Below are 24,523 nucleotides of genomic sequence, written 5' to 3'. Positions count from 1 at the left end.
TGCTCCTGCGGATAACATCGCCCTTGTGAACCCTAAGCCTAACCTTTGTGATATTTTCCAGGCCCTGCATTCTGGTGGAATGGCTGACCCACACAGACCAGCAGCCCATACCGAGGAACTGACTTAACTGGTATTGTGACCACCCCACCCCAACCCCAAGAACCGATTCAGCACAGAAGACAATTTCTACACCTCTATGGTTCCACCCTGAATCCAGCCAATTAGCAGACACAATTGATTTGTCTTTTGCCTGCCAAGCTATCTTTAAAAATCCTCTCTGCCAACTTTTTGGGAGATAGATTTGAGAACTTTCTCCCATCTTCTCACGTGGCACCTGTGATACTAAACTCCTTCTCTGCTGTAACACAGGCTGTCTCCGTGTATTGCTTTCCCCTTGAGTAGCGGCCAATGAACCTGGTCGGGCTGTGACACTGGTGAGTCTAACCACCTGTCAGTACCACAATGGGACCTTTCCTATTCCCTTGCACTAAATAGCACCATTTCATGACCACTCACTTCATCTATGATGCACACGCCTCCCCTTTCTCGCACCAACTTGAAGGCTTCCTTTAGAAACCCTTTTGGGTACTGGACAAATCCATTCACACCCTGCAAAAGACCAAACCAAGAAGACCTATCATAACAGCAAGTGTCCTTTCAAAGTGTTAAAAATAAAAGGTAGGTCATTATCATCATCATCACCATAGTAAAGCTAGAAATTTTGAAAACAGTCTCCAGGATATTTTCAACTATGGGTGAAAGAAGAGCCATTACTCTTAAGTCATGCCTTCTGGAAAAAGGATGCAAATATGTGTATTTATTCTTTTCTGAAATTAGAAAACAGTATACCGAGGGGGCTTGGTAAAAGTAAAGAAAGACTCCCCCTGATAGTGGGAGGGTTAAGCGGCTAAAAATTGCCAGGCTTTTCTTTTCTTAACATTTTAGGAATTCAATAGTTTCATCGATCTTGTAAGTGTGGAAATGGAAGCAAGGGTTTTCTAAAGGTAGGCTGGAAAATCAGGGCCTTTTGTTTTTTCAAGGAGACCAAAAGAATAAATTGAATTTGGAGAGCACATGAATGAGTACTTAATTAATATGGAATTATCTAGAATACATGAATTAAAACTCTGTGATAAGATTCAGCTTGAAGATTCAGCTCAGTTTTGTTTAAGGTTCATATACTTACTTGAATTGGTTCTGCAAAAAATCCAGCAATTGACTTGGCCACAGAAGTGTTCAGAGTATCTTTGAACTGTTCAATATACTGGTCTTTAGCCTGGCAGCAGTCTGCAAAAAACAAACCACAGCTTTTGGAGATGTGAGAATGACATCCAGAAGCATGAGGAAAGGCACAGAAAAAGGAATGGAACACAGGATGAGTAAGTTAGAGACCTTCTGAATACAGCAAACGAGGAGACGAAGGTATGCATTTCCAAAGGGGAACATTCTGTTGGAATGACTCACACTTTGGTTCAAGGAGGGAGATTAGAATGGTCATAAAGGCATCAAGAAAGCACTTTAATTGTTTCCAACCAGGCAAGACATGCCCCCAAATGTCATTGAGTCTGGTATAGACAGATGTTTCTTTCACCTAAGGTTACCCATCCTCTCACACGAGTGGGTCTAATTCAAATGTAATTGAAATAGATCCAATCTATTTGAAAATAACTCTATTGCCTTTTGTTCCCATTTAATCTGATGTACAGTTTTAAAGCTACTACAAAGTGTCTCCATCTTTAGCGTTAATAAATGTGTTTGTAGAAGAATTAGAATTCTGACTCAAGAGGAAAGCGTTAGAGCCAGGGAACTGTATCCTCTGGTGCTTGGCACTGTGTTCTGGTTCTGTGTTTGTTTTTCCGGATCTTTCCCCTTTAATTGAAAGCTTTTTGTGCATAGAAATTATGCCTTTTTCAGTTTAAGGATGTCGTTGGTCAAGCAAACTGTCTGGTTCATTGTAGGTGCTCAGTAAATGTTCAATAAATTAAGAGGGAAATAAATAGTAGAAATTGTGGCTGGTGTGATACGTTGAGTAATTTCACTCAAAGGTCTTTTTTTTAATAGGGAAAGAGAGTAAAATGTCTTTGTTCAAAAACATTAGTTCTCTTTCTTGCCTGGATGTACCCTGAATAAACCCAACTTCTTAGTTTTAAATTTCAATTTCTTTTTATTATGAGAATATATATTTGGTTTTGAAACTTGCTTTGTCATTCTTTATCGTTCCTTAATCCCTGTGCATATTTTCAAGCTTATATTTGATTTTCTTTATAAGTATTAAACATATTCATTTTATAGTCTATTTGATAATTCGATTCTTTGAAATCCTGGTGGGTCTTTTTCTTGATTGTGGAGTTCTGTTTCCTTATATGTTCATTACCGTTTGACTATGGGAGGTTTATTTTCCTTGGAATTTCATTTGTGAGAATTCCTTGAGGCCTAGAATGAGATGGGTTACTTTCAAGCATATTTGCATTTGCAGCTCCCAGACTCATGGAGGGTTACCAGGCTAAGTTTCCTCCAAGTTATTAGCTTGAGGTAATGAGAGTTCAGGGTCAGTCTGTAGTTCAAATTTTGAATGGGGGTTCCTCCCAGCTCCTCTGCACTCCATCCAGCACCAGGATTCTTGCAGACCCTTTGGCCTGTGACAGATTGTTTTTGGTGGTGTGTTTATCTCTAGTTGACCCATATAATAAAGGTGTTACCTTTTGGGTGGTTCCAGCCAGTGAAAGGGAAAGCTTTCCTATCAGATCTTTTACTTTGTCTGGGCCCTGGACTTTGTCATCTCTTTCCTGCACTCCACAGAGACATAAACACTGAAGTTCAAGGTTACTCAGTCTGACAAACTCCCTCAGGGCAAAAGTTGGCTGCAGTGCCCTAAAGGCCTCTTTGAGTTTCTGAGAATTCTTATTTTCTTGTATCCATGCTTTAAAGAGGATGTGTTTCATATGTCACCCATGATGTTTAGTTGTTTTCATCTGGAGATAACCTAGACTGCTGTATTACCAGTAACAGCTATCCATCCTGTTCAAGTGTATTAATAGTAACCATGTTCACATTCTCATCCTGTTAGAAGATGCTGGAAACCTTCATCTCATTAGCTGGAATCCTTACCATACAGACAGGCAGGCTTGAAATCCTGTGAATGGGAGAGGACAAGAGAGGAGGGGTAAGATGACCCCGGAGGCTTGCCCCAGTTCCAGAAGCTTCCATATGTGTGTCAAAATTGGAAGTGGAAGACATTATTCTTAGTAAAGCATCACAAGAATGGAGAAGCATGAATCTTATGTACTCAATCTTGATATGAGGACAATTGGTGACAATTAAGGTTATGGGGGGGAGCAGAAAGAGGGATGGAGGTGGGGGTGGGGCCTTGGTGTGTGTCACACTTTATGGGGGCAAGACATGATTGCAGGAGGGACTTTACCTGACAATTGCAATCAGTGTAACTGGCTTATTGTACCCTCAATGAATCCCCAACAATTAAAAAAAAAAAAAATTGGAAGTGGGAACCACCAAAGAAGCAGGAAAAGCAAGAGAGACGATGCCTTCTACTCTGGCCTTCTACAAAGGTCAGCTGTATCCATATATGACCAAACTTTCAGAATTTTTATCCACACCTGCAATTTGGTTCTGAACAGTACCACACAGTCTCTGAACTTAAACTCATATCCCTGGACAACAGAAGGAATACAGAGGAAGATGATGTGGCTGGGGCAGAACAGCCCCGCACCAATGACAATGAAAGTGGTCTGCAAGGGGGAGTTGCCACCTGCTGTCCCAACCTTTGTCTAGAGGCATGGATTTAACCCTGCCCCCTGGAGGTTACACATAGAGAATAGAAACCTTCGGCAATCACCATCAAAACTGAAGCATGCATATATCTTATACTTTAGCTCTTCATTAGAAAATGGAAAGACAAAACAAAACAAAAAACAAACCTCTACCTGGCCCCAAACATCATTTAGGTTACACATATATTGGAGGAGGAAGATTGACTGACAGAGGTTCTTGACATCTGTGGTCAGTTGTAGGAGGTTGAGGGTGTCAGAAAGATATTAATAACAAAGATACCAAACCAGAAAGTATGTTTTTAGTATTACTTATATTGTTTTGATGGGCAGAATATAGTAGACAAATGTCTGCCACTGGAGATTGAAATTTTCCTATTTTTCTTAGGAAAGAAAAAGAAAACAGCCTCAGATGACCCTAAAAAATAGATCAGACGTGTTCAAAAGACATAATTTGAAAGTTTAACAAGCCCATCTGTAACTAGCGAAATCAAAGAGTGGCCCAAAATCAACCTCAGTGGCTTAAATTGGGACAAAACCAGCCCAAAAGATTGTGCTTGAATCTATGCTAGACCTCTCATGATTTTTCCCTCCACTCGTCCACATGTATCAGCAAGGAGAGGGGCCGCTTCCTGTGATTAGCTTCCCCCCGGGTTTCACGCTTGCTTACTCGCTTGTTGCTGTAACTCTGGGTCAGGACACCTCTGCAGAGAGATGCACTGTGCCTTGGCGTCTCCATGGCAACCTCAAGGGGGTGGAGGCGGGTGCTCTGCTGGGCACAACAGAGTGGCTATGGGAAAGTTTATATTCTCCGGTGGTGTAGAAAGAGTTAAGCAGGGTGAGGAGACCAGAAAGAACAAGAATTTTTAAGAAAAAGAAAATGTATCTTCCCAAAGGAGAAGAATGACACGATCGGTACCAGGTTTAGAACATTGTGGGGGCAGGAGGTGACGAGAAGTGAATCTCATCATGAGTTACACTGGAAATTCAGAGCCTGGGAGGAAAAAACGCTGGTAAGATAATGAAATCTACCACATAAACGGCTCTGCTAGACTCGCGAAATGCCCCCCTGCCTATGTGGGCAGTGATGACATAATTCTGAGATGAAAAAAATCCTCCTCCCATAGTTGGTAACTGTGAATGAGAACTGGACTTATCTGTACCCAAGTACTTTACATGTTGGGCTGCTTGTGCAAACATACACGAATTTACTCACATTACAGCAAGAACCAGACACTTCCCAGGTCCCAAAGGCACTGGAAGAGACTGGAGTCCTCTTTTGTATTCCAAACCTATTTAAAGATGTGATAACCAGGCTCATCTCTTAACGATGTGAAACAGCTGGCTTAAGATATGCCAAGGACAACAGCTGAGAGGAGCAGAAATGTATGTCTGTCATTATTATTTACCCTTCAGATGCCACTAGAGAGATGACCATGGGGTTCTCTATTTTCAAGTTGGCCTACGGCACGAGGAAGCAGAAAGAATGAAGAGAGGGGACGCCTGTGGCTCAAGGAGTTGGGTGCTGGCCCCATATACCAGAGGTGGCAGGTTCAAACCCGGCCCCGGCCAAAAAAAAAAAAAAAAAAAACAAACAAGAAAGAATGAAGAGAGAGATGGGATGTAAGGAAGTAGCACTGGACCCTGGGCTACAGACTTGCAGTCAGAGGCCCATGATCCATCCAAATGATTTGGGTTCTTGATGCTGTATAGATGTGATGTTTGGATTTGGCTTTGCTGGCCACTGCTGTTATCTGCCTTTCTCTACACACAGCTCTCTCTGTCTTAATTTCAAGAAGCCCTGAGATGGGGTTTTGAGGGCCGGGTGTTGCTATTTTTGTTTTACAAATGAGAAAACTGAAGCAGAAGTTGGATCTTTTGCTCTTGGCTGGACCATGGCAGGGCTGGGAGTGGAATCCAGATCTTCTTTTGATCTCAGATCTGGGAGTGGAATCCAGATTTCCTTGATTCTGGCCAGCAGAGCAGGAAGCACTTTTTAGCTTGAGTTCATTTTGATGGCACGGCAGTGTGAGCAAGGGTAGTCCTAGATATTGGGAATCAAATCCTAGGTAGTCCTGGATACTGGGATCAAATCCTAGCCTTCTCAACTAACAAACAAACAAAAAACAAACAAATCCTAGTCCTCTCATCCCTGATGTAAGGCATTGGTTTTCTCATGTTCACACTGGAGAGTTTGGATTATTGTTTTAAATTCTGTGACTATGATAGCTTATCTTGTTCAATGCTTATCTTTCACCTTTCCACCTCTATTTTGCTATTATCTCAACAGAATTTTAAGATGCCATGAATTTTCTTCCTTTTAGAGCTGATTTTTAAGACTTCCATTTTGCATTCTTCCTCTCAACCCGGTCATTCACACTATTCCGTTAAAAATCTTTCAGCTGGAGCATTTAGTTCCTTTTTTCAGAACTATGAGGAGCAGTTATTCAGAAGGTCCTGAATTGTGGTGACAAGTCTGCGGCAGGGCTTGCTGACTAGCAGGGAGCAGATGACGTTTCCACGCCTCCTCTCTCCATGTGAAGAATAGATAGAGAATGCAAATAAAACCATGATTGATAAATAGAAGTTTTCCTGGTGAGAATGCCTTTAAAACTTCTGTAAGGGTTGTCAGCAGCCTTCAGGAACAGTGGCTTTGGTTTTGACAGATGCTTTCATTTTGGCTGGCATTCTGAGTCCCTGGAGAACTTTTTTTTTTTTTTAATTCAATTATTTTTATTTTATTTTATTTATTTATTTTTTTATTAAATCATAGCTGTGTACATTAGTATGATCATGGGGCACCATACACTTGGTTCATAGACCGTTTGACACATTTTCATCACACTAGTTAACATAGCCTTCCTGGCATTTTCTTAGTTACTTTGCTAAGACCTTTACATTCCACATTTACTAAGATTCACATATACCTTTGTAAGATGCACCGCAGGTGTAATCCCATCAATCCCTCTCCCTCTACCTCCCTCCTTCCCCTCTCTTTCCCCCTTCCCCCTTCCCCCTATTCTTAGGTTGTAACTGGGTTATAGCTTTCATGTGAGAGAACTTTTTGATTGGAGTTTTGAAGCTTCTAAAAGCATTTCCCTCATCCCTTCCTCTTTCCATTGGGAACTGGTAAATAATCCCACCCATTTTGTTTTCTTATAAAATTGATACCAGAGCTATGGCGAATAGAGTTAATAGAGCTGCTTTAATTAAACGGCAGGTGATAGTCTGATTTTTGGCTTAGCTCTGATAGCATGAGGTGCTCTTCCTACCTGGCCAGAAGGACGCTCGGGGAATGAGGTGAAGCAGGCATGAGAAGCATTGATTCAATCAGGGGTAACTTGGCTTCCTTTGGCTTTTCCTATTTTCAGTTTTTCAAATTTGATTGTTCACTCCCAGGGATGGTCCTGCCTTTGTCCGTGTTCCTGCCCCTCTGACCTCCCACTCTATCCCTCCCTCCCCCACCCCCAGCCCTGTTGGACCTGGTGCACAGTTGCATTTCCTAATTGTTTGCACTGGAGAATCCCGACAGTGGCTTCCTCCCCATGGGCCTCGGAAAACATCTGGGCACATAGTCTGCAAATGACAAAAGAAGGAATTTGGCAAAACACAAGCCAGCCAATGGGGGAGGGGGCACATATGGCAGCAGTCAAGGTAAAAGGCTTCTTAATTTGATGTTGAGATTCCTCCCTCTCCCCTTCTCCCAGGAGCAGGGTGCAAATCTAATATTCTGCTATGAAGAGATAATTTTTTCTTAGAAATCAGTTATCTGGGCAGTCTACAAAAGAAACTGATTTTAATGTTAGCCTGGAAACAACTTGCTCAAGGGTTTGGTGGATAAGGGCATCGAAAGAAGAATAATTAAGTATCTGATTCTGATGCTAGTAAGGTGGGTACAGCAAGTGAGAACAGAAGGCCAATACAATGATGAGTCTACAGAAATTTTGTGCGTTCAAGGTTCTCAAAGCTTTGTAGTTACTTGATTTTATTTAAAAAAAAGCTAAATTAAGAAACCCTATCATGAATTATTACTCAGACTCTAAATCCCTTCCTAGGAAACATTTTCCCTCAATAGTCTTCAATTAAATTAAGTCAAATCGAGACTCTGATTAATGACAGGCTTTATGGAAGTTTCTAAATTCTACTATCAGGAAAACCTGATCGAGTCTGTATCCCTGGAAGACTTTAAAGAAACAAGAGAAAAATCCAAAACTCACCGATTGGCAACCAATCCCACTGGGGAGGGCCATCTTGTAAGCCCCCACGTTTGTCAATCCCAGTGTGTAAGGACTGCATCCGTGGTAGGCTCCTCTGCAGGGGAAGAGCACAGCAGGAGGATGGGGTTAGGTCCATTTTTCTTTGACCACTGAGTAAGACCAAAGGGAAAATTCATGAAGGCATTCAGTTCTGATGGTTTTTAAAAACTCTCCCAAGCCTATGTCAGGTGAATATACTTACTTAACTTTTCTTCTGGTGTCATAGATTTGAAAGGAATTTTGGAGAACATCTGGCTAAGAACTCTGACCTTAGGACCTACCCTGTCCCATTTCTCTAAAAGCAGAGTCTCATCTTTTAGTATCTTGTCAGAAGTAACATGTATAACAAGTACTAGTCTTCAAAGTAGTCAATTTCAGAAAACAAATATTTTTTCCTACTATGAAGCTATTGCTCAACATCTTTAGAGAGTCCCCATTAAGTGCCTTACAAGCCACCTTGTTTGGCTTATCAAAATCATAGGTTTTGTTTCTTTTGAATCTGAAATAGTTACCTTTAGTATAAATTATCCTAAGCACCCACCAGTCTTGGCTTCACATGAATTTTAACAATTTCACAAATCAAAATTCCCTTTAAAGATTTAGAAGGAATCAAAAAGACTATTCAAAAGGATGGTCATGTATCTTGAAAGAGGAGAAACAACATGTGTTGAACCCTGTTCATACCATGACTGCTTTGAATAGATCAATACTTACCTGGACATATGTGTGCATATTCTGGAATGTTATTTAGGTAAAATGTCAATCACAATTCTTTATTGCCACACTTCTTTGATAGCAAATGTTTACTTACACCTGTAGTAACTGCATGCTCATTTTATATGGAATATGCAGTATTAGATGTGCTGAAGCAAAGGTAAAATAAAATCTTTTGAATTTAGAGAGAAACTATGGCCAGAGAGTTTAAGAAATAGGATTATTTCTTCATTCCATCAAGAATAGTAACTCAAAGTCACTCCTGCCTTTTACATAAAACTTAAAAGAGTCTGTTTAAATGTATGGTGTAAAATTGCCCAAGAGGCAACTGTGAGCAAAGTGCTTAGTTTTCATTTTAATTCTGTTATAGTCTTCAAGGGTTTAATAACTAATCAATTAAATGATCCACTTTGAAAAGCAATCTAAAGAAGAAGAAATATACAGTGTTATACGTGAAAAGTGGGTGTAGCTGGCCCTGTGGAATCAGTAGATGGACACTTGTCATAAGCAGCAGTCACGATGGTCCCAGTGTCACGTGGCGGAGCCCTGCTCTTCTGTGCACGTACAGCAGTCATTTATTGCTTGGCATGTGTTGAGGTTCCTACCACATCTTCAAGGTTAAAAAATCATCATGTGACCTCCTTTCTCAGTCCATAAGAAGCTCTATGATATAATAAGGGCTCCAAGTTGTTTGTGACCAATCAGGGCCCCCTCTCTTGGATAGGTCAATTTGGAAGGGGCTATCCAATTATATGATTCCTTTAACTGATCCCACCCTAAAAAGTAGGAAATTAGGAAAATACTCCTGGGAAGACTCCTCTCCCTGTCCATGCTACAGTTTCGAGACACATATTTAGGATTAGGGTAAGTCAATGTTACCGAGGTTGAATATTCCAAGGCCTGATTACCTGAAAGAGATGATGTCTGTGCTGTGAGAGTGTGCTCTGGCCATCAGCATGGCCAGGTCGTTGGCTTCAGAGCCACTGTTCATCAAGAAGATTACCTGGGGAGGAAAGAAGACACATGACCTTGTGCTTTAATTTGTTTCCTTACCACCCGATTCATTCAAAATTGCTCAGGATGTGCGTCCCAGACCAGCATGGGTTACGTAGCGGTCTCATCATTATGCGTATTTGGTAGCCCTTTATTTGGTCCAAAATACACGTAGGTCTTTTGCGTGCCTGGCTGTGAACTGCTGGACATGTAGGACCATCTGAGGGACTGTCTCCTCTGTGGGTCCTTCTGGGCTTTCCTTGGCTTTATGTGACGTTCTGTGAAGTGCTGAGGTGGGGAGACTTGCTGGGGGGCACACAGTGGTTAGCGGCCGAGCAGTTGGACAACTGGGTCTCAGCTCCTAAACCAAAACCCCCAACCTGATTCTGAAGGCCTGGAATGAGGCAGAACCCCTGGCTCCCCGGGGTCGTCCCAGCCTGACTGTGCTGTGTGTGTGTGTGTGTGTGTGTGTGTGTGTGTGTGTGCGTGAGCGAGCACTGAAGAACATGTCAGCTAACACAAAAATGCAACTCAGCCTAAACCAAAGAATGAGGAGAACTGAGGGCAACTGTTGTCCTCTGAACTCAGGACCAGAGGCCAGTGTTTATGACTTGTGACTTCCGTGAACATCTGGAGCTGCCCTTAGGTTGCAGCAATGCCACCGTTCTTCATCTACTCCAGATAATACAGTGTGTCTAGACCATACAGCTACCACACGAAAATAACAGCAGCCCACACCATGGCCTGGGCACTGTTCTGGCTTCTTTATATATATTAATTTATTTAATGCCTGAATGCAAACTGTGGCCTACATTTTAACATTTCAGTTCAGTTTAAGTTTTTAAAAAAATTTTATTTATTTCATTATTATTATTATTTTTTTGAGACTGAGTCTCATTCTATTGCCCTGGGTAAAGTGCCATGGCATTACAGCTCACAGCAACCTCAATCTTTGGGGTTCAAGAGATCCTCTTGCCTCAGCCTCCTGAGTATCTGGTACTACAGGTGCCTGCATGACACCTGGCTAATCTTTTCTATTTTTAGTAGAGACGAGGTCTCACTTTTGCTTAGGCTGGTCTCGAACTCCTAAGCTCAGTCAATCCACCTACCTTTGTTGGCTTCCCAGAGCACTAGGATTACAGGTATGAGCCCACTGTGTGTGGCCAATTCAGTCATTTTAGATGCAGAAAAATCTCACTTAACAAAAATATGTAAATGTATTTTGGACCAAATGAATTGAATGGAATTTATTTTTAAAAAATGGCTCTGCTCTTTGTAAAAGAAGAAATGCAAATAACTTTGAAGAAAGTCTGTGAAGCAAAGAGAAATTTTCTTGAGGACAAGGGCTGGGTGTGGTGGCTCACGCCTGTAATCCCAGCTCTTTGGGAGGCCAAGGTGGGCAGATTGTCTGGCCAAGTTTGAGACCCGTCTGAACTAGAGTGAGACCCCTCCTCTAAAAGGAACCGGGCATTGTGGTGGGCTTCGATAGTCCCAGCTACTTGGGAGGCTGAGGTAAGAGAATTGCTTGAGCCCAAGAGTTTGATGTTGCTGTGAGCTGTGACGCCACGACACTCAACTGGGGGCAACAAAGTGAGACTCTGTCTCAAAAAAAAATTCTTGAGGATATAGATGAAAAAATCAGGTAGTCTGGGGCTCCTGGTAACTGATTTCTGCAAAGATGTGGTGAGGAGAACGATAAAAGAGAGGCAGAGGCTAAGAAGTGACACTAATGAACGTTGACTTTCTTCCCCAGCAATTAACAAATTCCTTTCTTCTGTCAAATTGCTTTCAGATACAGCTATCAGTTCCCCATTATGGATGTTCAGTGCACAGACCAAATTCCCTGCCCACATTCCTGCTTCCTAGGGCAACTGCCCGGGAATTCCTGTCCCTGTGAGTGGAAAGCATCATACCTTGAGAGGCTCAGGGAGAAGTGCCGAGAGCTTCTCTGCATACTCGTGGGTTGGAGGGTGGAAGTAGACAGGGCTTGTGTGCCACAGGCGGCCGAGCTGCTTCTGTGCCACTGCGTTCACCTTCCTGGGTGAACAAGGAGCAGAGTTACCCACGCTGCCCATGGGCATGTCCCTCCAGCACACACACTGGCCCTGGAACCCAGATGCATTGCTTTTCCTCAAAGCATTTCAAGAGGTGGATTTCATGGATTTCACACATGGGAAGAGCTCCTCTAACCACTAGAGGTGGCTGGTAATGTTCATGTTGCTTCAAAAGGTAATGAATTCCTCACTGAGAAAAGGGTGCAAAGGGATTTTAGAAAAGAAATGTTTAGGAAGGACTTCGGGCTTGAAATTTCTTCTAACTGTGCTTTTATAACCATTCTTTGAACAGTTTGGAAAATAGAGATAATTGGAGGTAAGCCTAAGTATCTTCTGGTTTTGTTTTTCTAAAGATTCATCACACATATATACGATCAATAGTTTTCCCTCAGAGAAGATTCCAATATTTGGGGCAGTGTTGATGAACATTTTGTAACTATATAGTCACAGTCTTTGAAGGATCAAGCCCAACCTTATAGGATCAGAAGGTTCATATTGAGCGAGAGTGGAAATGAAAGATGGATAAATATGTGGGGCCCGAGTGGAGAGGCCTTGAAAAGACAGAACTTCATCTAAAAAACAGCAACTGCTGAAGTTCGTTCCACAGCAATTCTGTTATTAAAATCTATTGCACCAAAAGACAAAATCAGTTCAGTGCGTAACTAATTTTGAAAAGTACTAGATCAAACAGATTTTTATTTTTTTACTAACACACTTATTAGTACCCTCAGTAGGCTTATGTACACTGTTTCTCTCAAGGAGGGAGATACAGTCTAAAGTGTTTCCCAGGTTATTTTCTCACTAATCCCTTTTCCATAGGAACGCTATTGTGATCAATGTTCTGTGAAATTCACAGAAAATTGTGGAGTATCAGCAAATTCTTAAAGACAAGACATGTTTCACAAAGCATGTTTTGCAAAATGTATGTGGGAACAACATAAGGGGATGAAGAGGGAAGCCTGGACAAGCAGACAGGTGAGGTGGACATGGTGGCTTTCCAGGAGGGGAAGAGCACCCAGGACGCTGGTGTTAGTGGGAATTTGTGGGAGCTGGGCTAACGGGAGAGTGTTTCTGTAGAAGGAAGGCTGGACCTTGGTGTCAGCTTGGCTATAGGAAATGAAAGGCAAACAAGAGTCAAAGATGACTTCAACATTCTTGCCTGGCACACTGGGAAGCCTCAGGATTAGATGAGAACTACAGCCGGTTATCCAGCTCCCCAGCTCTTAGCAGAGGACTTCTTGGAGAAGGAGGCTCATATATTCTCCTTGAATCAATGCATATGTGAATTGAAATGATTTGGTGGACATGATAGAGTTAATATTACTGAATATGAGTGGATGGTGGGATGTCACAGGGCAAGGAGTGTGCTAGATGGCAGTGGGAGATCCAGGGCATTTTACTGCCCATTCTGGGTTATGAGGGGGTGTCAAGCCTGAGGATGCAGAGCTGGGCAATGCTGTTGAAAGTTGAGGGAACTAGGTGAGCAGGGCTGGGGAATGGGGACACCCATTCCACAGTGGGAAGTAGGGCAGTTGAGTGAGAGGAGCAGATGCATAAGGACAGAACAGGGACACCCAGAGGCCAGGAGTCAGATGGAGATAGGAGAAATGCAGAGGTTGTGAAAACCAGTGTAGGTGGTCTGTTAACAAGGACAGAGTTCCATGTTTTGGGGGGGATTCAATGAGATTGTTTTAAATCATTTTCTACTCCATTTCTCTCTCCTTCTTTCATGTATGTTCATCCTATGTTTGACCTTGCACTTGAAATTTATTTCAGATGCCTTTGGGACCTCCCTCGCACCAGACTAGCACCTCCTGAGACTGAGGCGTAGAAGAAGGGAGGGGAAGGAAAAGATGAGGGCTGGGTCCTGGGGCACTCACTCCCCAACTCCTGACTCTGCCTCCAGCTTCGACAACAGTGCCCAGACTTATTCAGTTTATTTTAGACTTGCTGACTTATATTTTTTCCTACTTAGTGCAGAGTTTTATTGGTCAGATTCTTTTTTTCTTTTTTTATTTATTAAATCATAGCTGTGTACATTAATGCGATCATGGGGCACCATACATTGGTTTTATAGACCATTTGACATATTTTCATCACACTGGTTAACATAGCCTTCCTGGCATTTTCTTAGTTATTGTGTTAAGACATTTACATTCTACATTTACTAAGTTTCACATATACCCTTGTAAGATGCACTGCAGGTGTAATCCCACCACCCTCCCTCTACCATCCTCCCCCCTCCCTCCCCTCCCTTTCCCTCTTCCCCTTATTCTTGGGTTATAACTGGGTTATAGCTTTCATGTGAAAGCCATAGATTAGTTTCATAGTAGGGCTGAGTACATTGGATATTTTTTCTTCCATTCTTGAGATGCTTTACTAAAAAGAATATGTTCCAGCTCCATCCATGTAAACATGAAAGAAGTAAAGTCTCCATTTTTCTTTAAGGCTGCATAATATTCTATGGTGTACATATACCAAAATTTATTAATCCATTAGTGGATCGATGGGCACTTGGGCTTTTTCCATGACTTAGCAATTATGAATTGGGCTGCAATTAACATTCTGGTACAAATTATTGGTCAGATTATTAAAGGCAAAAGAGAATAGTCGTGAAAGTGAGATGGCTGCACAGAAACCAAAGAGACCACAGAAAAATGTGCGGAAGGGCATTTGTGTGGGTGAGTTGATGCTCCTTGCTGCACAGAATCTCAGGATGAATGGATCGATACATTTCTAAGTCAATTTCCAGCTAGGATGGCATCTGTCTCTTACCACCTTTTTCTCCTGTTTCATCTCTCAGAGTCCACGAAGTTCATCAGGCTAGAAGTTATTTCTCATCTCTCATCTTCCCTTATCTCACATACCTGCCCTGCTTCTCTGAGAGCCATGTGCCTTTCACTCCCAGCCCACCCACCCCTGCATTCCTCTCTTTGGGAGGCCATTGCCAGTGCAAAGCATACAGGGTAGCCAAGTGGTATGTGCCACTCGGCATGTGCCGTGAGAGTGACAAGATGACAAACTCTTGCATTGTCAGGGAAAGAAAAAGCACAGGGTCAAGGCTGCATACCCTGGCAATGGCAGGGACTAAGTCAGCCACAATCTGTAATCAGTGATTTTAAACCAGGGTGAGTGAATCAGGGCTTCTGAGTCACTAATATGATTCTTTTCTATATATTCTTCTGGGATTAAAACCCCTGGATTTTAAGGCTACTCACGGATGGCAGTGACCAACACTGACAGTGACGATCCCAGAAAAAAAATCCAGGTATCTGTTTCCTTCATAATCAAATAGCCACTCCATGTGTCCCTGGTGGAGCAGGAGGGGCTTCTGGAAATACGCTGTCACCATAGGAGAAAGATGTTGCTTGTGGATCTCGAGGACGCGGTTGTAGGCCAGGGACTACAGACAAACAAGATTTTAAATCCCTCTTCCTTATCTCTATATTTCTTACTTGATGGTCTGTGGTCAACTTAACAACATCTAGTTGGTCTCTTTGGTGAATGAAATAGTGCACTGTTGCTTATAGAGGCTCACAAGTGGGTAGACTTACCTAGAACCCCCCTTGTAAGAAGTTCAAGCCCTTCCTCTCAAAGAGGTGAAATTATTATTTGTCCCCGTTCAATTCTTTTCTAGATCAAATATGAAGAAAGGGGCTGGAGTTTCAGCCCCTTTCCATTCAACCTTTCAATGGAAATCCTTGGCTTTGAATTGATTTTAATTATGAAAGATAAATGGACTTTAGAATGTCTGAACTAATAAGAGTGAACCAGTAAGTCATTTTAGTTGAAGTTTTTTTAAAGATGAAAATAAAATAAAGTGCAGAAAAAGGAGTTTGGGTTTTTAATTATGAAATCTCTGTCCCACATTTCTCTTTTCTTTGTGGGTCCCTCTGGACTATCCATTGATTCTATAATTTCAAACCTCCAAGTATTATGTGGAATAAAAGAGTTATTGTGTTATTGTGTTTCTCTCTCACGTGCGTATGTGTCCCCCTGACACACTGACATGGTCGACTATGGTTTTGATTGTGCTCTGACCTTTCTCTCACATGCACACCAATCCATGCTCCAGTTAAATGACTTAAACAATAGAATACCTGAGATGAAATAGCTTAGTGGCAAGCAGGGCCATTTGTGTGCCATTCATTTTTATTTTTAATTAACATGGGTACATGAATAGCCGTATATTTTTATAGGGTACATGTGATGCTTTGATACAGGCGTATGGTGTGAATTAATCAAAACAGGGTCATTGGGGGATCTGTCACCTCAGGCATTTAACACTTCTTTGTGGTAGGAACATTCCAGTTCCACTCTGGTAGTTATTTTAAAGTATACTCTAACTTGTTGATTGTAAGGAAACAATGGAGACCTCCCAAGATGAAGACCTCTTTGGCTTTTCCTAAAGCCCTGAACCTTACCTGGTATCTTTCGGGCGTGAAGTCACAGGGAGGCATCCTGGGTTTCGTATGAAGATGGTGCTTGGTTACTGATGTCCAGGAAGCATCTACGAAAGTGAAGTGAGTTAGGATCCTCAACTAGGTGTGACATAGGTCCATTTATAAAAATCACCTATGGTTACTTGAATTAGGTGATTTTGTTTATTAGTTTTAAAAAATCATTTTAATCTGCCTTTGGTTTGGGTGTACAAACTGAGTACCAAATTTTCTAGAGGAAAAAGAAGGTTAGTTCCTCTTGGATCTCGTCCATATAAAAAATCTACTGCAGTCCCTCAGAAGCGTGGGAAGCTCGGGTCAGGCGAACTGCAAGTGTTGCTCCCACCATGCTTTCCTCTTTGGTGGACCAAACTTCCGTCCATGCAGTGTGTTGTTGGAGTCCATTCTTTTTGCTAACAGAGGTTCTTTCTAGGCTCTGAGCTGTCTAGTGCCTGAATCCTCCTGCATGGAGGATCTGGTGTCTCGTGCACTGTTGACTCTCAATATATATGGAATCAATGGCTGCTGACTATTCTTGCAAGGAATGAGGAGAGACAGGCGTTAGGCAATGTATCATATTAAAAATACATACAAATATATCTAGAAGACAAAATCCTTCTCCAACACAAAGACTGCCAACACAAGACCATGACAAAGTAAAAAGATAAAGAGAACCACAATCATTAAACATTTGGAACTAGGCAGGACCTTAGACTTTTTTTGGGTATGTCAAAATGCTTATGTTATAGATGAGGAAATCAGCCTAAGGTGGTAAATACATGTAAGGTCACCAAGTTAGTTAGCTGAAGAACAAGAACAAAACTCCGAGTTTCTGACCCGTAGCTTAGGGTTCTTTTTCACTCATCTTTTGCCCTTCTCTGCTAGTGCAGACTTTGACGTCTACAAGCAGAGTGATGGAATAATGAAATCAGAACATGAGAGCTAGAAAAGGTGTCTAGAGACATTCTGAGTACTCTCGGAAAAAAAATGCTTCTAACTTTTTAGATTGAAGGTCAATGTCAAAATTTTACAGGTAGCAAGAACTAAGGAAATGAGGTCTCTTATTCAGCTATGAGGGTTTGAATGTGTGAATGAAATGTCTGCATTTTGTGTGGCTATGAAGTCATATTCCTGAGAATCATAAAAAAAACATTAAAATAAGTTGGAAAGTAATAGTTCCGAATATATCTTCTTTCAAAGAGATCCATTCACTTTTCTGCACTAAATTAGCACTAATGTCAATAATTTGCTCTTACTTTAAAAGCAAATGGCTTTTGGCTATCCATGGGTAGAAATGATGAAAAAAATAAAGATAGCTTAAGTTTTCTGAGAATTTCACTTTTTGAAAAGCTTTTCATTGTGTCTCTTTGCATTAGTTATTCTTCAGAGATGGGAAAATAATTCTGAGTGTTTCTAAGAATTCTTCAGTGTCACTTTTCCATCTGCAAAATTGGATTCTCCCTTTGAGTAGGCCATAAGTTCTCTTGAATCCAAGGTTATAGGAATTATGAAAGTAGGCTGGAGGCCAATGGATTTAAAGAGACTTGATAGAAAAAATCCTGAATTTTAGGCAGTCAAGACAGGTTTATTCATCTTTCATTCATTGACATGATAAGCACATGGAGGGAGGGCTCCAAGTGAAATGGGTAAAATTCTGCCCCAAGGAAAGAAGGAAAGAAGATGAAAGAAGAAAGAAAGAAATAGGAATGAGTAGCAAACAAGCAAGTAGGAAAAAGAATTACTCAATAAATGAACAATCTAGAAAATACCTCAAAACCTACTGCCTGTTATACAGCCCTTTAATTAAAAAAAGCTCAAAAATAACAGTAATAATAATATGTGATGGAGATAAAGATATGCAAATGTTTTGATTTTTGTTATTTGCTGGAAAAAATTTAAAATTACATGTTTAAATAATTGCACAATGACTTAAGAGTTGAGGGTTAATAAAGCTTTTTTTTGGTCTTGGAAATTGCATTTGTGCGTGTGTGTGTATGTGTGTGGCAGGAGAATAGCTTAAGCCCAGGCGTTTGAGGTTGCTGTGAGCTAGGCTGATACCATGGCACTCTAAACTAGGCTCAAAAAACAAACAAACAACAAAAAAATAAAGTGCATATTCAGAAAAAGGCCTAGAATTTAGTTTTATTAACTTAATTCTCAGTTACCATTTTCCCCCTCTACCCTAGCTTCATCTTCTCCCATCTCCCATACACACACACACATACACCTCATCACTGAATATCACTATGGTCGAGGTATGTAACACTTTTTCTAGGATAAGTTCTCATACATAATTGTCAGACCTCGTATCTATTCTTGTCTCCTTGGAATACACAAGGGCAGGGGCTTTGTCTTGTTTACTGTGGTTACATCTGCAGCACAGGTGCATAATAGATGCTCAAGAACCTTGAATGTATATTTAGTACACAGTGGGTGCTTAAGAAAGGTTTGCTCAATGGGTGCGTGTTTGGATGAACAAACACAAGCAGGCATAAGTGCAGGTGCAGTGGGTAAGGAAGTGTAACAGTAGGTTTAAAGGGGCCAAAGGTTTTTGAAGGGCAAGGAGACAAGTGTGACATTCATGTCTATATGACATGGGTTTTCGTGATCACTTTTTCTTTGTAGTTTCCTTGGTGTACCTACAGGTAAGGCGTCCCCAATGAATTGACCAACATCTCTAGGCACCAGGCCTCACCTGCTCTTTCTAGATCACCTCTGCCACCTCTGCCACCATCAGTCCAGCTCCACAACCCTCAGAGGCTAGAGAGGCAAAGGGGAAGGGCACCCTGGAAGTTGTTTCTCTTGCTTTGTCCACAGTTGGAGCTTTCAGCTTAGCTTCCTCCTCACTGAGCATGAGACTCTGAGTATCATTTTAGCTGCTTCTGAGAAAATGGAGTTAAGTGATGTTCTGGGTAAAAAACTTGGCTGAGGGAAAAGAGAAACACAAGCAGGATTGGAAGGAGGGGGTGGGTAAGAAAATGCCTGGTGGAATCAGCCTGAGTTGGGAGTTACACAGACCTGGCTTTGAGCCCAAGTAGGCCCTTCTCTGACTTTATCTTTGACCACATTTGAGAATGATTCTTTACTCTTCCGTCTCCTCTGTGGAGCAGGGCGCTTGTACTCACAAGTTTGGTTGAGGAGGAAAGGAGATACTCCATTTAAAGCATCAGGCATGTATTAGGTTTCAAGAAATCGCGATTGTCAGTGGGGGAAAAATAGGAAAGGAAAGAAGGAGAAAAAAGGAAAGAAGAGGAGGAAATGAAGGCAACATTCATCACGATGGGGAGGACATAAGGGACCCTTATGTCTGTTGAGGCCTGTAGGGCACGTAACTGCGCAGACCTAGAGCGTGTGTGGGGAAGTTGGTGAGGAAGTGGTGGGCTTCTGATGACCCAAGGTCACCTAATAGAATACAGAAAGCCGCTAGGCTCGTTCCTTCAGGTCTCCTCACATTTTCTGCTCCAGCTGCAGAGAGCAGAGTCTGAGTGGGAGGGAGGGCCTGGGCTCTGGTCTCGGTGTGGGTGATTGGGAATGTCACAGTGCTTCTCAGAGTCTCCTGTCAGTATGGAGAGGGTGGTCCCACTTCCTAGGCACATAGGGGAAATTTGTGAAGGTGTTTTATATCTTTTAAAATCGTCATCCCTGGGCATCTACATAGCATATATACAAGTGAGTACTTGATGTTGAATTGATTTCATTTTTACATGCAGGTGAGATAGTATGCTGTAATTGTTTTGAAATTGTGTGCAGTTGGGTTTCATTATCCGTGAATTTTATTTGAGGAGAAAAGGGGGCATTACCAAATATTGTCTCTGAAAGGGAGGCATTGGAGCAGATAGGGTGAGACCTCTGTGCCCATGCCCTGTCTCGAAGATCCCTCCCAGGTCTCCCTTTCCCAAATCCAAGGCAACAGACTCCAGAGCTCAGTCTTGCCCTGCTCACGGACCCTCTGCTGATCCACATCCCCCTGCTTTCTACTCACTGCTCAAGGAAGGGATCCTGGGAGAGGTCACCAGGCACTGGGCTCTTGGCAGATGTCTCCAGACTAGAGCCATCTCTCCCCGTCAGGAAGCAGAGCTGCATGGAAACAGGCTGGAGGATGGATGGTCTCCAAGTGCTTCCTGACCTTCTGGACTTTGAAACTAGGAAGGGGGGTGGCTTTAGGAGGGAAATCCTGGAGTGTTGACTGCCAATGGCTTCAGGCAAACCCCAGAGCCGCCCACTGGTTGCAACAGTGCCTGGGGGTAGGGGGAGAGAGGGAGAAAGAGAGAGAGGGAGAGGAGGGAAGGGAGAGGAGGAGGGGAGGGTAGAAGAGAAAGCAGGCTGATGAAAAGAAGGGCCACCTGAACAGTTTAGTTTGCTCTGGGCAGCATCAGTGGGGCGCAGGATGACCTGCTCTCTGCTGCAGGATGGGGTGGGAAAAAGGGTCAGAGCCTGAGAAACCAGGGCTGTGAGTGAGAAAGCAAGAGGAAGCATTGGCTTGAGGCAAATGAGTAACAGATTTGGTTTGGGGCAGCTTAGAGAAGAGGGAACAATGGGAGAAGAGGCCTTGGGAGGGGAGGTGAAGAGGGTACCAGCTGGCAAGTAAGGTTCCGGACAGCTGTGTGTTCCCAGAGGTGTCCAGAGAAGGCAAGTGGCTTACAGCTGAGGAGTTAGTGTGCTTTATTTTGATTATATGTTTAATTTCTTAAATTCCACTCCTGCCACCCATAGTCCCAATCCCTATAGACACCTACTAAGTATGTTTAATATCTATTAAACATAATATGTCCTTTTGTTGGCATATATTCTTTCGTGTATTGTTGTGTATTGTTTAGGGTGAATGCATTTTTAATTTATTTGAAACGCATGTCTTTTTTTTCCACATAAAAAGCCATGTTTTTAAGCTCCAACCAAGTTGCTAATATGTCCATCTCCACCAGGTTTCCTATTGCTTTAGAATGAGAGTCATGCTTTGCATGGTGGCACCCACGGTAGTGGGGCCAGCTGGGCGCTATTAATCCTGCGTCACCCTGTAGGTGGGACAACTGACTTGGCCACATCCATTACCAACACCCAGGAGTGTCCACAGGAGGAGAGGGCACTAGGGAAGCACAGAAAGTATGTTAAATTCAATGCATGGGCTCCCAGCCTATTCATCTCCGGAGACAGTGGGGAGAGGTTATATGATCTGGCTTGTCAACTGCTGCAGGAGTGACCCATGTCTCTGAGGCCAGTGAACACACTGCCCTCTCCCTGGAGTGCACAATCTGTCCTGAGATTGGGTGGAGGGGAGAAAAAATGGAGTTCCTTAACGCTGGCATGTGGTCTTCAGCTCTCCTGGGTCATGGCCAATTTTGCCTTTGTGAATGCTGCAGGCTCTACTTGAGATTTTTCTTAGGCAATCCATTTAGAGATTATTGTGCTGAGAGGCACCCAACATCAGGAGTTGGGGAAGCAAAACAGTCCATTTTGAATAACTTCTGGATGGGAATTGAGATGTAATGCCTTCTTCATTTAAAAACAAAAAAAATTGTTTCGATTACCCTAATACAGTAAGTGCTTTTGTTAAAACAAACCCAATGCTAGAGAAGTGTAAAAAAGAAAGTATAGAGCACAACCAGCCTGACTGCCATATTTTAGTAAACACTCTTTCAGAAATTTTCTCTACATGTGTATATCTGTGTATATACCTTCCATTTCATAAACTGAAAGTCTCCATGTATTTTATTTTATAAGTCCTTTTTTCTGAATAAAAAACCTGATTGTTTCCAACATCTTAAGAAAGAGAATTTCATGCGCTTTGCTAGTTAGTTTTTTCTTTGGATAAATTCCTTGAAGAAAGATTCCTAAGTCAAAATGTATGTACATTTTAAATGCATTCCAATAAGATGGCATCAATTCATAATTCAGCTAACATTTCACAAAACTGTTTCCCAAGATGTTCCTTCTCCTTCTTCTTCTTCTTCTTTTTTTTTTTTTTTTGCAGTTTTTGGCCAGGGCTGTGTTTGAACCCACCACCTCCGGCATATGGGGCCGGTGCCCTACTCCTTTGAGCCGCACTCTGTAGAATTACATGACATCCACTGAATCTGAAAACCGGAATGAGGAGGAAACTTAAGATTCCCTCTCGACGTCCTCCTCAGCCTAAGATTCACTCGGAATATCAATTCAATACCCTTACCTTTGGCTCACACATAAAACTCCCACTAAAACAGAGGTTACCTCTGAGTTATAAGGGACTTTAAGAGAAATCTGCTCTGAGTGGCTCCCTTCTCTCTCTTTTGAGCAAATCAGATGTCATTTTCTCCATTTTACATAAGACCAAAGAAGATGAGGGGCCACTCCAGTTTACATAATGGTTAGCAGGAGGGGCAAAGTATCAGTGTCTTACAACCCCCTGAAGTTCTCTGTTTCACAGACAATGAATAACTTGAAGGCACAGAGAATATATTTCTTCAGGTAGGGAAATACTGAGATTTCTCTTTGAAAAAAATATTTGGCAACTGGGAAACATGGAAATTCTGTTGTCATGTTAATAAGTGTAGGGGAAGGCTTTGCACACAGGTTCACCAGTGATATTTCAGTGAAGTCCTGAGTGTAACTCAATGTTGCTCTTTGCCCCCACACTGCCTGTCCATAAAAGAGCAGGGTCTGGTAAGAGACACTGAGGATAAAGAACAACCTTTTCAAAGTAATCTTTTCCCCTTTCCTAACTCATTTAGGAGTTGTGGAATAGAAGAAAAGAAAAAAAAAAAATTGGGGACCCTCCGATACAGTGAATTCTGTGATAAAGATCTTTAATTATATCTTGTTCTTATAGTAATTACTAGAAAATTGGCTGATGTAAATAATTCAGATTCCAAATGAAAAATGAAGAAAGGGTGGGTATATCAGATATAATTACTAGAGAATTGACTAATGTAAATAATTCAGATTGCAAATGAAAAATGAAGGAAAGGTGGGTGTATCAGATGAGAAAAAGAGAACTATCTAATCATCTAAAGGAAAAAGTTCTCAACTAAGGAAAAAACAAAATCTAATTATATGCTATTTGTAAAAGGCACAGCTAAACATAAATGACTCAGAACAACTGAAAGAAAAGGAATTGAAAGAGACCTGCCAGAGAATTACCACGCTCTCCCCTGAAAGCCAGTTAGCAATATGAATATCAGACAAAATAGTTTTTAAAACAAAGAATCACAGAGATAAAAGGTATATTTAACAATGCAAGAAATAATTCATTAGAAAGATTAAATATTTAAATCTGTACGTATCAGATAACATAGCCTCAAAATATATAAAACAAAAATTGATAGAATTTCAAGAAGTAGATAATCGTAAGCAGCAAAAAAGCCAGATCTTATAAATGCAAAATACCTAAATAAAATTTTAACAAATTGCATTTACTAATATTTACAAAATTATGTCATGTACAAGTCAGATTTATTCCAAGAATGCAAGGGCAATTTAACCTTTGAATATATTCTTTAAAGTAATTCTTTAGAATAATTTACTATTTAATTAACAGAAAGGCCACATGATCCCATTGACAGTTGTAGCAAAAATTATAAGAACTTTTAACACCAATGATAAAAAATTGTAAGAACCTCTAACACTATGATAAAAAATTATTAGCAAACTAAGAATATAAAAGAATTTCTTTAACGTAATTAAGGTAAACACTTTTGGAGTCCAGATCTGCTCTCTCTGCCCTCTTGCCTCCTGTTTCTGGCCCTTCATTCTCCCCCTCCCCCCAGGCTAGCCATGGAAACTAGAATTCCTCTTCCCCAAGGTGGGTCATAGAAACTCAAGAACCCCTTTTCCCTCAAACCAGCCACAAAGCCTAAAAAACATTACTTTGAACTTCTCCTTGTTTTTCTGTGTAAAAACTTTGGCCATAAAGAAATTATCTGACCTGATGGTCATAAGACTCCCATTCCAACAAGAATGGAGAAGCATGAATCCTATGTACTCAATTTTGATATGAGGACAATTAATGACAATTAAGGACACAGTGGGGGTGGGGGAAGTGGAGAGCAGAGAGAGAAAGGAGGGAGGGATGGGGAAAGGAAGAGCAGAGAGAGGGAAGGAGGGAGGGGTGTGGGGCCTTGGTGTGTGCCACCTTTTGGGAGCAAGATACGATTGCAAGAGGACTTTGCCTAACAAATGCAATCAGTGTAACCTGGTTTCTTGTACCTTCAATGAATCCCCAACGATTAAAAAAAAAAAAAAAAAAAAGACTCCCATTCCAGAGAGGGTCCTGCCTCATGCCCAGAAGGAAGGAATGTTACATAGAGTGG

The 24,523-nt window shown here is 41.7% G+C and overlaps 1 protein-coding gene across 2 annotated transcripts in view; it reads right to left on the bottom strand.

Moving 5' to 3' along the window:
• Positions 1–20,372, bottom strand: part of AGXT2 (alanine--glyoxylate aminotransferase 2) — a 39,384-nt gene extending 19,012 nt beyond the window's left edge. The window contains exons 1-9 of one of the 2 annotated variants that reach the window (XM_053592284.1): positions 20,224–20,372; positions 16,227–16,315; positions 15,021–15,205; positions 11,662–11,785; positions 9,664–9,758; positions 8,003–8,096; positions 7,268–7,361; positions 1,187–1,287; positions 517–609 (exon numbers count right to left, since the gene is read on the bottom strand). In XM_053592284.1, coding sequence (XP_053448259.1) covers positions 517–609; positions 1,187–1,287; positions 7,268–7,361; positions 8,003–8,096; positions 9,664–9,758; positions 11,662–11,785; positions 15,021–15,205; positions 16,227–16,315; positions 20,224–20,296 — 948 coding nt within the window. In that variant the 5' untranslated portion in view covers positions 20,297–20,372. The remainder of the gene's footprint in view (positions 1–516; positions 610–1,186; positions 1,288–7,267; positions 7,362–8,002; positions 8,097–9,663; positions 9,759–11,661; positions 11,786–15,020; positions 15,206–16,226; positions 16,316–20,223) is intronic. The other variant, XM_053592291.1, reaches the window with a different exon arrangement.
• Between the last annotated feature and the right edge of the window lie 4,151 nt (positions 20,373–24,523).

This window comes from Nycticebus coucang, chromosome 1 (genome assembly GCF_027406575.1).
Source record: "Nycticebus coucang isolate mNycCou1 chromosome 1, mNycCou1.pri, whole genome shotgun sequence".
NCBI classification, from domain to species: domain Eukaryota; kingdom Metazoa; phylum Chordata; class Mammalia; order Primates; family Lorisidae; genus Nycticebus; species Nycticebus coucang.
The sequence above is the reverse complement of the archived record's forward strand: the minus strand, read 5'-3'. Positions and strand labels throughout refer to the sequence as shown.